This window comes from Xenopus tropicalis, chromosome 2 (genome assembly GCF_000004195.4).
Source record: "Xenopus tropicalis strain Nigerian chromosome 2, UCB_Xtro_10.0, whole genome shotgun sequence".
In the NCBI taxonomy this organism is placed as follows: domain Eukaryota; kingdom Metazoa; phylum Chordata; class Amphibia; order Anura; family Pipidae; genus Xenopus; species Xenopus tropicalis.
Genome location: NC_030678.2, coordinates 134,306,841 through 134,319,364, shown reverse-complemented (window position 1 = coordinate 134,319,364; position 12,524 = coordinate 134,306,841). Strand labels below are relative to the sequence as shown.

Here is a 12,524-nt window from a genome sequence, read left to right as displayed (position 1 = left end):
TATAGTTTGTTACTATGCTGTTTGGAAAGCCTCTGACTGATTTAACAATGGAAGTGAAAGAGATAAATATACAAAAATTGTCAGCACACAGAATTGCTCCCAAACAGGGACAAGCCCCTCTATTATAATGATGTAATTCAGATGGAAAACTTTTGAGGATAGTGTCCCTTTGACAGGGGCCAGCTTGTTGTGCACTTTTGTGCTCTCATAGAGATAAACAGCCTTGTTTGGGGCAAACAATGCAGATGCATTGAATATAAAATCTATATAAATAAATATAAAATCTACAGGACGTTGTTAAAACAAGTGTGAATATTAATTGGTATTACAATAAAAGAGCCTGCTTGCTTAATTGTGATGGCAGTATCGCTTTAAACCCTGAAGGCTTCCATAATATAGAAGGGTTACTTTTAGTCTATAATACAGCTTTTAGGTACATTTTTTAATTTTTGTTTTTGTTAGGTAAGAGAAAGTACAAAATGTCAAAAATCCGACGGAAGGTCACAGTAGAGAATACCAAGACTATATCGGATAGCACATCGCGCAGACCAAGTGTTTTTGAGAGACTTGGACCTAGCGCAGGGAATAGTGCTGAGGTAAGCCTTTTATGCACCTAAAGCGTTATATACCCCACAAGCTGAAAGGGTTATTGTGCATTCTGTGACCATCAGCCATCTAAAACAGCATGAAATCTGTCAGCAAAAGTTAGCCATATCACATGCTCTGCGTTTCACACACTTGATCATTTCGTACTTTTTTTTTTATAAACTTGGTTAAGTTGAAACCTTTCTTTGTGTTTAGTGCATCTTTAGTGAATGTGCTTGTTGCTTATTTTCAGCTAATGAGATTCATTGTTTTCGTTCCAGACTCAATGTCGTAATTGGATGAAGACTGGGAACTGTATATATGGTAATACCTGTAGATTCATTCATGGCCCTTCACCAAGAGGCAAAGGTTATAGTAGCACATATAGAAGGTAAATTTTTAGTATCCACACTTCTCCATGATAATAACATTAGTTATCAATATTTCACTGTAGCCGTATGATGGCAAGGATTGGGCTGTATAAACCCACCACTGCTTTAAAAAATGCATCTAGTTGATTATTAAATCAAAGGTAAAAAAAACCCTGACCCTGAGGGCATTCTAGTGTCTTTTATAAATTGTCAAGAGTTACTAGAAACAGATGATTGCAGCTTTACACAGGTTTAATAAAATATAAGTAGATTAAACAGATTGAAAAACCATGTTTATACTTTATTAGAGGGAAGGAAACACAAAATCCCATCATGTGCCTGGTGGATATTCTACAGAGAAACTGAACTTATTTCTGGGACATAGGAACTCTGTAATGAAGCCAGGTTTTACCCCGCCTTAAAGTGATTTTTACATTCTCACTCATTGTGCTGATATTGTGCAGTATAGTATGGAAAACTTAACCAGCACCCAAAACATCCCTTCTGCGTGATATCACAGCAGAGAGTGGAATCCCTATTCCATGTTCTTTACTAACGCAACCACCTGTACACATCAAAGGCTGCTGCCTCCCTTTTTATTATTACTGTTTATATAATGCACTTTATAATTAATGACTGTTGAGGTCCACCCAAAGGCACACAACTGATTTATGCCATATGCCAGCTTCTATGAGTGTTCACATTTTTTTCTAGCTGTTTGCCACAGCGATTATGCGATTATTAAATAATTTAGCTTCCATTTTGAAAATGTTACATGTAAATTGTAGTTTATGGTGGACTAGGATATTCTTTTGTGTCAGTGACTTCAGGATTATTGTTGTACAGGTCACCAGAAAGGCCACCAGGAGATTTGCGGGAAAGAATGAAAAATAAGCGTCAGGAAGTAGATTCTGAGTCTCAAAAACGAACTACTGAGGAATCCACATCCCCATCAAGGGTATGGATTAACTTTTTGAGTTTTGTGCCTGGCTGACCTACATGAATACAGTAATTTGGCTTATAACATGCCTTGCTATATAAATGCTCGCATAAATGTTCTAGAAAATAGTATAATTAGCTGACAGATATTAGGCCATTTTCTATATTTAGGAAAAGCCTAGTTTATAGATGCATCATTATCACAGGGTACGTCATTGCTTTATTTATCAAAATTCAAGATTTCATTTTTCCCAAAATCGAAAAAAAGATAAAATGCAATCTCAAATGTAGTTTTTTTTTTTTTTTAAAAATTCAGTCTATTAATGTAGAAAAACTCAAATTCTAATGAAGAACCTCACAACCTACTGAATCACTGGGGATGTAATCCCACCAAAATGTCTCTTGAGTTTAGTTATGATTTTATTTTTCCTGCTAATCACATTTTCAAAACACAGAAATTCATAAATTGGTATTCTCACAATGTATTGTAGCTTTTCTTTGTAAGTCATTCAGGGTTTAAAGTAGAAATAGTAGCAGTCGGATCTTTACTTTGGTAAGTCACTGGATTTCACTGGATTTGTTATGGTGTAATCATTGCTGCTGTAACACAAAAAAGATGTAACATATCAACACCGAAAACTAAAAAACATAAACGTATTAAATAGAGCATCATCAAACTGATGCAAAGGCTAGTAATAGCTATATTGGTCTGCACCAAAATTTTAATACAGCCATAAAAATAAACTTATGCAACTGTACTTTGTAATTATGTGGAAAAAGTTTCATAGCATTACATCAGTGCATTAATGTTCTGTGTTCTCCCTCAGAGATCACTTGACAGGAAATAATACAGCTCTAACTGTAACAGGTGTGGAAGTAAGACACAGCTGTCCACTGATTGCTGGTATATCCTAACCAGAGGGCTGCATGTAATAAAAACCCACTTTTATGTTTTAACATTTAAAAGTTTATACGGAAGCTACCAAGGAGAGAATCAGCTTTTGCTTTGCTCCTTACTGGCTAATGACCTGTACTGCTATGCTGATGCAAGGATGCTGATGACAGGAGAGAATCGACTCCTTTTTGTGCGGCATATTAACTGGCTAACTATGCTTTGGTCAGCTGTTATCGGAGCTGGTCAGATCACTGGCTCATAGCAAGCTGATTCTCTTCTGTCATCCAAGCCCCCACAAAACTGTGCAAACTATCCAACACTAAAAAGCATGGCAAGAGTTGAGTTGCTTCCATTACTTGATGTTTCCTTAAGCAAGATGTGGAGGGGCACTTAAAGGGAAAATGCTGACGGCTCCGCAGAGACTAAGAGAGGAGTGCAAGACCAGAAGTAAGGGAGAGGGGTGGAACATGAGCAGTTTTCTGCTTTCTTAAAATAAAGTAGAACTGAAAGTATAGTATAAATATAGCAATTTCTTCAGTTTTAGGTTATATGCTATCAATGGACCCTGTGTAAAAAATGAAGGTATATGTCCCCTTTAACAATGTTCATGCATACTTTTTGAACATAGCAGTTAGGGTATTATAATGTTGCATTTCTAACAGCATTGTTAATTTTGTGCCAAATTAGCCCTGGGCAGTGCAGTTTTAGTAAAAATAAATAAATACAAATAAGACTGATTTAGCTTTGAAGCTTATGACTGCAGCTGTCACCCTTTACTAGTAATAGAGTACTGCAGAGGCCCTTTAAAATGCACTTCTTTAAAATGCAAGTCCTGTCTACTACTATGGTATACTATCTTTTTACTCCATTCTAACTGGAGTGTATTTACAGGTAAGTGTTTTCTGCCACCAGTATCCATAACTCAAAGTAAAGCCAGAAGTCATTGATGTTTTCTTCTCCCTGAGGTTTGCTTAAGCTGGTTTGCAATTGTATTGATGCCTGTGATTAGCAGTTCAAATAGTTATTAGGTTATAAAAAAAAAAGTCATGAGACAATCTCTGCTTCCTGTTTATTAAAGACGTTTCTGATGAAGTTCATGAAGCCTGTAATTATGAGAGTCCAAACCATGGACTTCTTCCTTAAAAACATGTTATCAGAAAACGTTGAATACATTTTAGATGTCTGAAAAAGTTGTTGCTTTTGACGGAAATAGAAATATGTGCAACAAGGGGACATTTTTCTCTCTGCAGAAGGAGTCTTCCCGTGGTAGGCATCGTGATAAGGAAGATATTAAAATTACTAAAGAGAGAACCCCTGAAAGTGACGAGGAGACAGCTGAATGGGAAACTACAAGGGATGGTAAGAAATGGGCTTTCACATATAAAGTGACCCTGTACCTGAAATACAGTGAGTGGGCAAGTATGTCGATACAAATTTGCAAAAACTTCCTAAGCCATCCAAAAATTCCGAGCTGGAATGTCTTCATTTTTGGTCTCTTTGTCAGTAAGGCGACTCTCCTCTTTTGGACAAGGCTGCCAAACTAAATTGTCTATTGTTCAGGAATGGGAAGTAATGGCCAGCATGTGAAGCATTTCCCACTTTGAAGACCTTCATAACAAATATCTCACTCCCCCTCCCATCAGAAAGTGTGCTCTGTGCTACCAAAGGCTACAGCTGCAGCAGGAAGCTATGGAGACCAAGCTTAAATGGCAGTTGCTTCTAGGGCTGTTTACTCGGGTATGGAAAACTTTCTGCAGAATAAATAAAGCGTTCTAGCTTGCACTATTGTGGCTAATCTGTTGGAAGTTAAATGCCAAAATGACTTTCCTTCTCCTTTAACTGAGGCAAAGTTTCATTTCCTTCTTGTAATGGTGGAAAATTAAGTGGAAGACTGCAAATACATTTTTGCAGTAAGGCAAATGGAGAAATGCTTGTAGGCCAAGCACATATTGAGATTTAGCCACAAACTTACTTATATAGTAGTTGGACCCTTTAGCATGTGTAAATAATTGAAATCATGTATGCAGCATGTACACTGTGTTGACCTCCACTGATTTTATATGACCACCATGGGGCCTTAGACATAGTTTCTAGAAAATCTATAACAAAAACAGTGGGGTAATGTAGAGGTTATTTGCTTTCCATTCAGCTTCACGTTGATTGTTAAATTACAGCCCCAAGCAGCCTTCAGTAACCATTGACTGTTTGGAGCTGCTGTGAATTGTAGATAAACAAAAGCTAGAAAGGCAGCATTTAAAGATTTTTGAACTCTTGACATCGCTGATAAACAAGTAAGAATTGTTTGCATGCTTATATTTCATGTTCTCAGATTCAGACAATGGTGATGTTAACTATGATTATGACCACGAGTTATCACTGGAAAAGAAGCGTCAGAAAATTCAGAGAGAATTAATGAAACTGGAACAGGAGAACATGGAAAAGCGTGAAGAAATTGTCATTAAAAAAGAGGTTTGTGCTTCTGATTTGTTGTACAATAATCAATCTGTTATTATAAGAGAGCAGAACTTAGCATGTATGCCTTACCCGTGGAATCAGTGAGGAACTCCTCAGTAAATGGTTCACTTACTTTTCTCAAACCCAGCATGTCAAGCCTAATTTTACCCATGACAGAATGGCATCTCGTAAGTTTCCTGTGCCAGACTGTGTGACTCAAAAGGTGAACAGGATTATCTGTGAACAGATCACAGTAGATCTCTACACTTGCACTAAGCACCCAAGTTAAATATTTGTGAGTTAAGTGCATAATAAATATTTATTATGTATTATATAAAACTAAACCAAATTCTAATTAATGTTTTGAAATCCATTTTGCGTTTTTTTGCCTACTGTGCGTCTTAGCACGGAGCACCTAATGTCTGTATATTACACCTGTGTACACTTCTCTGTATTGTTAAATTGTAGAGCGTATCCAAGTAGTGTTATATAACATTATACAAGTGTAATCTTCACTAGCTTGCCAGACTAAAGAAATAGTTTACATTTGGCATTTTGACCGCAGTTTTTCTCCCTAAGAGTAAGTGCTATGTGTGCTGTCAGCAAAAATAAATTGAGAGCAATTAAGTTAGAACCCCTCCTACATGGAAACAAACCGCATGAACAGATTACAGGCATATGTTTACATTTTATGTTCTTCATGGTCATTCACTCATGTTTTATGTAGATATCTCCTGAAGTAATACCAAAAATGTCACCTTCACCAAGAAAGTCAAGCCGATCTCCCAAGCGAAAATCCAGTCCCAAGCCTACCAACGTGTCTAGCAAGAAAGAAAAGAAGGCAGTTACTAGTTCTCCTCCAGCTCCTGATCAACAAACAAGGTCAATATATCATCTTTGGGAAGCATCCTGCTTCTTTTTTTTAAATTAAAATGATACCAGGGTCAGTAACAACAATGAACATTTCTCAACCAAACCTTAATTTTGCTGCAGATATCTTTCTTGGGCTAAATTGTTTATTACAGCATAATTCAGCAATTGGAATGCCCCACCATTTTGCATTAGAACAACAATAAAAATAAGTAAAAAATAGGAAAACAATTATAAAGACTGTATGTAAATTGAGTTTATTTAAACATTCAGTTTGGGTACATGTTTTTAGTTTGACATTTCTTTTTTAAAGTTTTTGTTATCCCATACAGTTCACTTTTATAGATCTGCACACTATTGCTTCTCTTGCTGTACGTAAAAAGGGGGGCATTGTTCACTTAAATATCACATAGCATGGCCCTAACTACAAATCTGGGGGGAATTTCTTCTGTAGGTACTACAGTTTGTCTTATTCAAAAGTAAATTTTGTTTGCTGCAGGCATTCAAAAAGTGCTCAAAGCAAAAAGAAAGGTCCTCGTACACCAAGTCCGCCTCCACCAACCCAAGAGGAAGCCCTGTTTTCTAAAAAGCACAAGGAAAAACATAAAACAAAAGATCGCATTGATGAAAAGGTTAAAGATGTAAAGGAAAGAGGACGTGATGTGGAGAAACCTAGAGACAAAAAAGAAAAGCAAAGGTTAGCATGACTACTTTTTGGAAAGTATTGGAAATTGGCAAATATGTTTTCACTGGCATACAGCTTTTTTATAGTCTGCATATATGCATTTTAAATGTGTTAAAAAGGCTATTTACCAGTGGTTAAGATGTGACACTTATGCATCTGATGCTGAAGCAAGTTTTCTTTGGGCAGTACTGGAAAAGTCAATAAGAAAAATAGTTGTTATTGAACATTAGATTGCTTTTATTTACTTGAACAAAGTTGCTCAGTTTGTGTTACGTGATTTGTGTCTGCCTGTGAAAAAAGAACATTGATTTAGGCTTATCATTTTAAAAATCTGTCTTATGTGCACAATTCTAAAATAAGTCAGGGATCACCAGTGTGGTCAAAAATACATAATGCTCTACATAACATGCATAAAATATGGAAAACATTGATATTGTAAATGTGTATTTGTTAATGCATAAACATTATCCTTTGTGTATTTAATTTTTCTGAACAGAGATGCTTCTGGGGGGTCTCATAGACAAAAACGATCCCCAAGTCCGGCTGATCGATCATGTAGCAACTCATCCCATTCGAGGGACTACTCTCCTCCCGCGCCTCGGAGGCGACATCCTTCATCTCCAGTACTTACAAAGTCTTCAGCCCATAAGCATGCAGTATCCCCATCTCACCGGTAAGAAAAGGTTAAATTACTGCTTGAAAATTAACATTGAAAATGGCCTTATTGTAGTAATTTATGTAGGATCTGGTAATATTTTTAAAAGATTTTGTAGGATATGGTAAAATATTTAAAACATTTTAATTTAAACTTTTTTTCAACTGTTAAAGATTACCAGCACTCAATTTATTGAAGTAATACAGTTAGACTAATGTGGTTAAAGCAGCTAGCTGTACTTCTAGGCTAATGATTTGGCAGTTTGATTTTATTAGTTCTTGCTGTTTGTTAGCATAAGGAAGATTGTGAGAGAGAAATTTTAGAGAAAGTACAGGTATGGGATCCATTATCTGGAAGGCCATTATCTAGAAAGTTTAGAATTACAGGAAGGTCATCTCCCACTCAATTTTAATAAAATAATTCAGATTTTTAGAAATTATTTAATTTTCCTCTATAATAAAAAAACATTACCTTGTACTTGATCCCAACTAAGATATAATAATTCCTTTCGAAAGACAAAAAGTCCCCTTATCCGGAAAGCCCTAGTTCCCTAGCATTCTGGATAATAGATCCTATACCTGTATATGTTAACTGGGGATTGATGCTGTTTATGTAGATGTACTTAGATGTAATTTTTGTTGGCTTTGCTTTTTTCATGTGGCATGTAATCTATTTTATAAAATAAGCCATTGGATATCCATTTAAGTTGAAATTTGGATAAATAGCAAATAAGAGATATGTTATGTAGTATACAGGGGGTTTAGTTCTTACACAGAAGTCTAAACCACTAGGTATTATTTAGAGGTTATATTCTCTATCTGCTAATGTAACCAGTGTGTCTTCTGCTTTTTTAGACTGAATGGCAACCACCCCCCCCCCCCCCCATAGCTACACAGCAGCTTAGTTATAGAAACTGTAGTACTGTTTCTGAAGCAAACTTGTCCATTTTACAAGTAGAGGGTTGCTGTACATTATATTTGAATTACTTTAAAACAGTTATTTTTTGATGTTACAGAAGTTAGTGCATTTGGCATTGTTTGGTACAGAGTGGGTTTTGCCAACCTTTTACCTTTGGTAATCCTAGGATGGTGGTCAGTATGTATCAACTCATTGATGGTGTTAGGCACTCAAAAACATGTAGGTCACCGGAAAATTAAGTTTAAGAACAAAAAACTTAAGCAACATCCCTATCATCTTTCTTAGTTTGTGCTCCAAGAGCACCAAGTCATAGGCTGTTAAGGCTTAAAATGATGGCAGTGATGGCACCCACTTGTTGGTCACAGATCAATAACAGTTCTGGTATTTGAAGAAGGAAAGGTACATTTACTGGGTGGTGCCCCCACTAATTGTAATTGCTTTAGCCTTATACCCTGGCTTCGTGCTCCTTTAGCAGAAAACTGCACAGGCCTGATGTACATGCAGGCCAGTGATCCTCTTCCTTCTGTCTTTACAACACTTGTGTGTGCGCAGTAGAATGAAAAGGCAAACTTCACTCTACTGCGCATACACCGGCCCTGGGATTCTGAAGACAGACGAGAAGGAGGAGGATTGCTCAGTCACAGCTACCCCCGCTGGCACGATTTTCTCCTAACAGGAGCATCAGCCCGGGGTATAAGGTAAGTAATTGCAACCACTGGGGGGTGCCTAACATTTTTGCACCCCCAGTGACTCTACCTTTCCTTCTCCATTAAAATAGAAATAAAGAGGTATACCAGAAAGATAAGCCTTAAATAGTATTCATAAAGCCCATTACCTACAAAACCAGCTGATTTTAGGACTAGGTGGTTTTTGATTATTCCTTATCTTTTCTGTTGCATTTGTATTGATTTTTCATTTTAACCTTAAAAAATAAAAATAAAAATCCAAAGAGCACCCGCTATTTGAAACAATAAATAACGTTTATTGTATCGTATTGATTTTTTTCTATGCCTGTTTGATTATATAGTTATCAAAAAAAAAACATTATTAAACTGGCATTAATAGCCTAAACCTTATTTAAGTAACATTGGGCGATTTTTACCATTATTTTCTTTTCTTTGATTTAAATTCTCAGATCTGTTTCTCCTTCTGGGCGCCATCATTCTCCCATGTCTTCCAGGCACCATTCTCCTTCCTCACAGTCAGGGTCTTCTGTGCAAAGACATTCTCCTTCACCTCGCCATAGGAGGTCACCTTCTCCTTCCTACCAAAGAACTGCATCCCCAACAACTAGGCGCCAATCCACATCTCCATACGCTACACGTGCATCCTCGTCTCCACATAGAAAGAGGAGCCCATCCAAGCATCGTTCCCCAGCTAGAGAGAAGGGGAGACATGATAGGGAGAGGACATCTGCTTCACAGGACAGAAGGCACGAAAGGAGAGATGGTAGGTGCATCATATTGTTTCAGTAGGTAGACTGTAAAGTTATATGTTGGCTTCACAAGGACAGCTGTGCTGACAGCAGATTGCTTATATTGTCATTTTATGATTTCTTGGTTCAAGCTCTTTTGCCCCAATATGTGGTGCGAGATACTCTGCTATTCCAGGGGTTTAAGGACTGCAAAGTATTTATCCCAAATTTTCCTCTATCTTCAAAAATGCTTTTATATAAATTTCTTCCAGTACTTAAAGGCACATGTTTAGTTGCATGAACTATGGCTTGGTTGAGGCAAGTAGGGAGAGACTATACTTCTGGTTAATCATGAGGGCTTTTGCATATAAGTGTTCTCCCATACATTCCCACAATGTGAGGTTTTGATGCGTTCCACAACACAGGAACGGGTGGTTATTATTTTCTATGTAGGTTGTATTCCGTATATATCATATATATACATGGGCAGACTTGCCCTTTTCAAGTGAGCCAAATTGGTCAATGCAAACACTGCTCTGGTTCATAGATGAATTTTCCAACATGTTTGCTCATGATTTTCTTGACCCAGAAAAGAAGAAAATTGTCCCAAATTTATCAATTTCTGTTTTGTTTAGTCACAAATAGGGACAACTTAGCTGCTCCTGAGAATTATATGTAATATGTGTATGTGTTTTAAAGGTGTGCTGTTTTACATCTGCATATTATGTTTGTTACTAAGAAAAATAAAGAATTTTTAATTCTTTTTTTTTTTTTTTTTTTTTATTAGAGAGCAGAGGAAGAAAAGATAAAGATAGAGAAAGAGATGAGAGAGATAGAGATCACGACAGGGAACCAAGTGGCTCTAGAGATCACAGAGATGACAGAGAATCTCGTGAGGGTCGTGACCGTAGGGAAGTCAGAGACAACCGTGATCGTAGGGAACCTAGAGACTCGCGAGATAGTCGGGAGACTAGGGATTCTCGAGAATATAGAGATGTCAAAGAAAGCCGTGACCAGAAGGATTCACGTTCAACTCGTGATGCTCATGAATACAGAGATAGAGACAATAGAGAATCCCATCGAAAAGATGAGCAGTATGATGAACGTAGCTACAGAAATCATGGCAGAGACGATACTTCCCGTGCTGAAAGCAGAAACGAAACAAGGAATGATTCCAGGAATGAAAATAGAAGTGACACTCGTAATGACCGCAATGGTCGAACAAGAGGACGAGCTCCAGATCCACCTGAAAAAGGTACTTGTATTAAAAGAGAGCATTTTTTTCTTTGTGTTACACTTACTGCCATTTATCGTTTGATAAAATACAATTATTCACAAAATATGCACAACCGAATTGTCGTTTTGCTACTGTGAAAAGAAAGAGCATATTGACATGAATCCCCTCAGCATAGTATCTGAGAATTGTTGCTTTTATGAGGCTTGGGTACATCACCAAAATTACATGTCTGCGTTTTGAGGGTCTTACCAGCCTCCTATGCTTAATATGTGAAATGTGTGATATACTTAGGTTATTCTTATTGCTGCCAGGTAAAAGTCAACTTAAGCAATAAGAAATTTAATTTTGATCAGTCTGCGCTTTTCTCAGGAAAGAAAATTCCATTTGGCCTTTTACTATTGCAAAGTGCTAATCTTAATAAATATGGTGGAACAATTCCGCCTTTTGCACTTTGGAGCAAAATCTTGTGAGATCTTTAAGGCTCAAGCTATGCAGTAACATGGGTGCCAAACCTGTAAATGTTGTACAAGCTGCACTTATTTTGGATGCCAGGATGGTCTGGATATTTACTTGCTACCAAATTGTGCATGTGCGGGCAGTAAGCAAAGGGAAGCCTGTACAATGCTTTATCAGTGACAAATGTACAGGGCTACCATGTATACACACTATGCAAGAACAATTGTGCATCACTTCTTTATTTGTGCCTAGACAAATGTGTCACTAAACACATTTTCTTTCAATTGCATTAATACTAAATGTTTGCGTTTTCTAAAAATAACAGGCAGTTACACATTTCACACGTTTTACTTGACATCCCTGTGCTTGAAGTTGCATAGGTACAACACGGTTTTATATTATAATCACCATGTAGTGCTTGTTTTATCTATGAATACCATATTGTCAATGATTTTATGTTTTCGTAAAATGTATGGCATGGTAATTTTTTCTGTTAGCAGGCAGAGCAGCTAGAAGCTCCCAGGCAGATAATCACAGCAGCAGCAGCAACTACCATGACAACTGGGAGTCGAGAAGTAGTTACACAGAAAGAGATCGATACGACAGTCGTGATCAAGGACGCGACTCTTCTTTTGATCGAAGACATGGAGACCGGGATCGACGGGACAGAGACAGAGGTAAAGTTAGCCTCTACTGTATCTCAGATAAGGCACTTGTGTCGCCTGATCCAAAACTGAGAAAGCAGTTGTCCTATTAACCTTAATTACTTTTTTTTTTTTTTTTACTGGAATCGTTAGAATCCTATATTCAAAAAAACAGTTTGACTAAATTGCTTCACCCCCAGCCCTGTCTAAAGTCTGTAGGCATTAGGCCCAAAGTCTCACACCAAAGTCTTTCAAGGGTTGAAGAGGGCACACCATCATATTTCTTTAAAGTATGGTACTTTGAATTAGAACCTGAAAAAATAGCCCTTCATGTGCATTTATCTACATTATCACTATGTTTGTGGGCGGCAAAGCTTACAGTTATTAAAAGGCCATGGATA

The 12,524-nt window shown here is 37.2% G+C and overlaps 1 protein-coding gene across 5 annotated transcripts in view; it reads left to right on the top strand.

Annotated features, from left to right (window-relative positions):
* Positions 1–12,524, top strand: part of zc3h13 (zinc finger CCCH-type containing 13) — a 32,397-nt gene that overhangs the window by 5,436 nt on the left and 14,437 nt on the right. For 2 of the 5 annotated variants that reach the window (XM_031897135.1, XM_031897132.1), the window contains exons 2-12: positions 463–596; positions 867–976; positions 1,803–1,914; positions 4,041–4,149; positions 5,120–5,259; positions 5,972–6,126; positions 6,614–6,811; positions 7,296–7,472; positions 9,508–9,821; positions 10,574–11,041; positions 11,977–12,156. In XM_031897135.1, the coding sequence (XP_031752995.1) occupies positions 480–596; positions 867–976; positions 1,803–1,914; positions 4,041–4,149; positions 5,120–5,259; positions 5,972–6,126; positions 6,614–6,811; positions 7,296–7,472; positions 9,508–9,821; positions 10,574–11,041; positions 11,977–12,156 (2,080 nt within the window). In that variant the 5' untranslated portion in view covers positions 463–479. The remainder of the gene's footprint in view (positions 1–462; positions 597–866; positions 977–1,802; positions 1,915–4,040; positions 4,150–5,119; positions 5,260–5,971; positions 6,127–6,613; positions 6,812–7,295; positions 7,473–9,507; positions 9,822–10,573; positions 11,042–11,976; positions 12,157–12,524) is intronic. The other 3 variants (XM_031897134.1, XM_031897133.1, XM_031897136.1) reach the window with 3 other exon arrangements.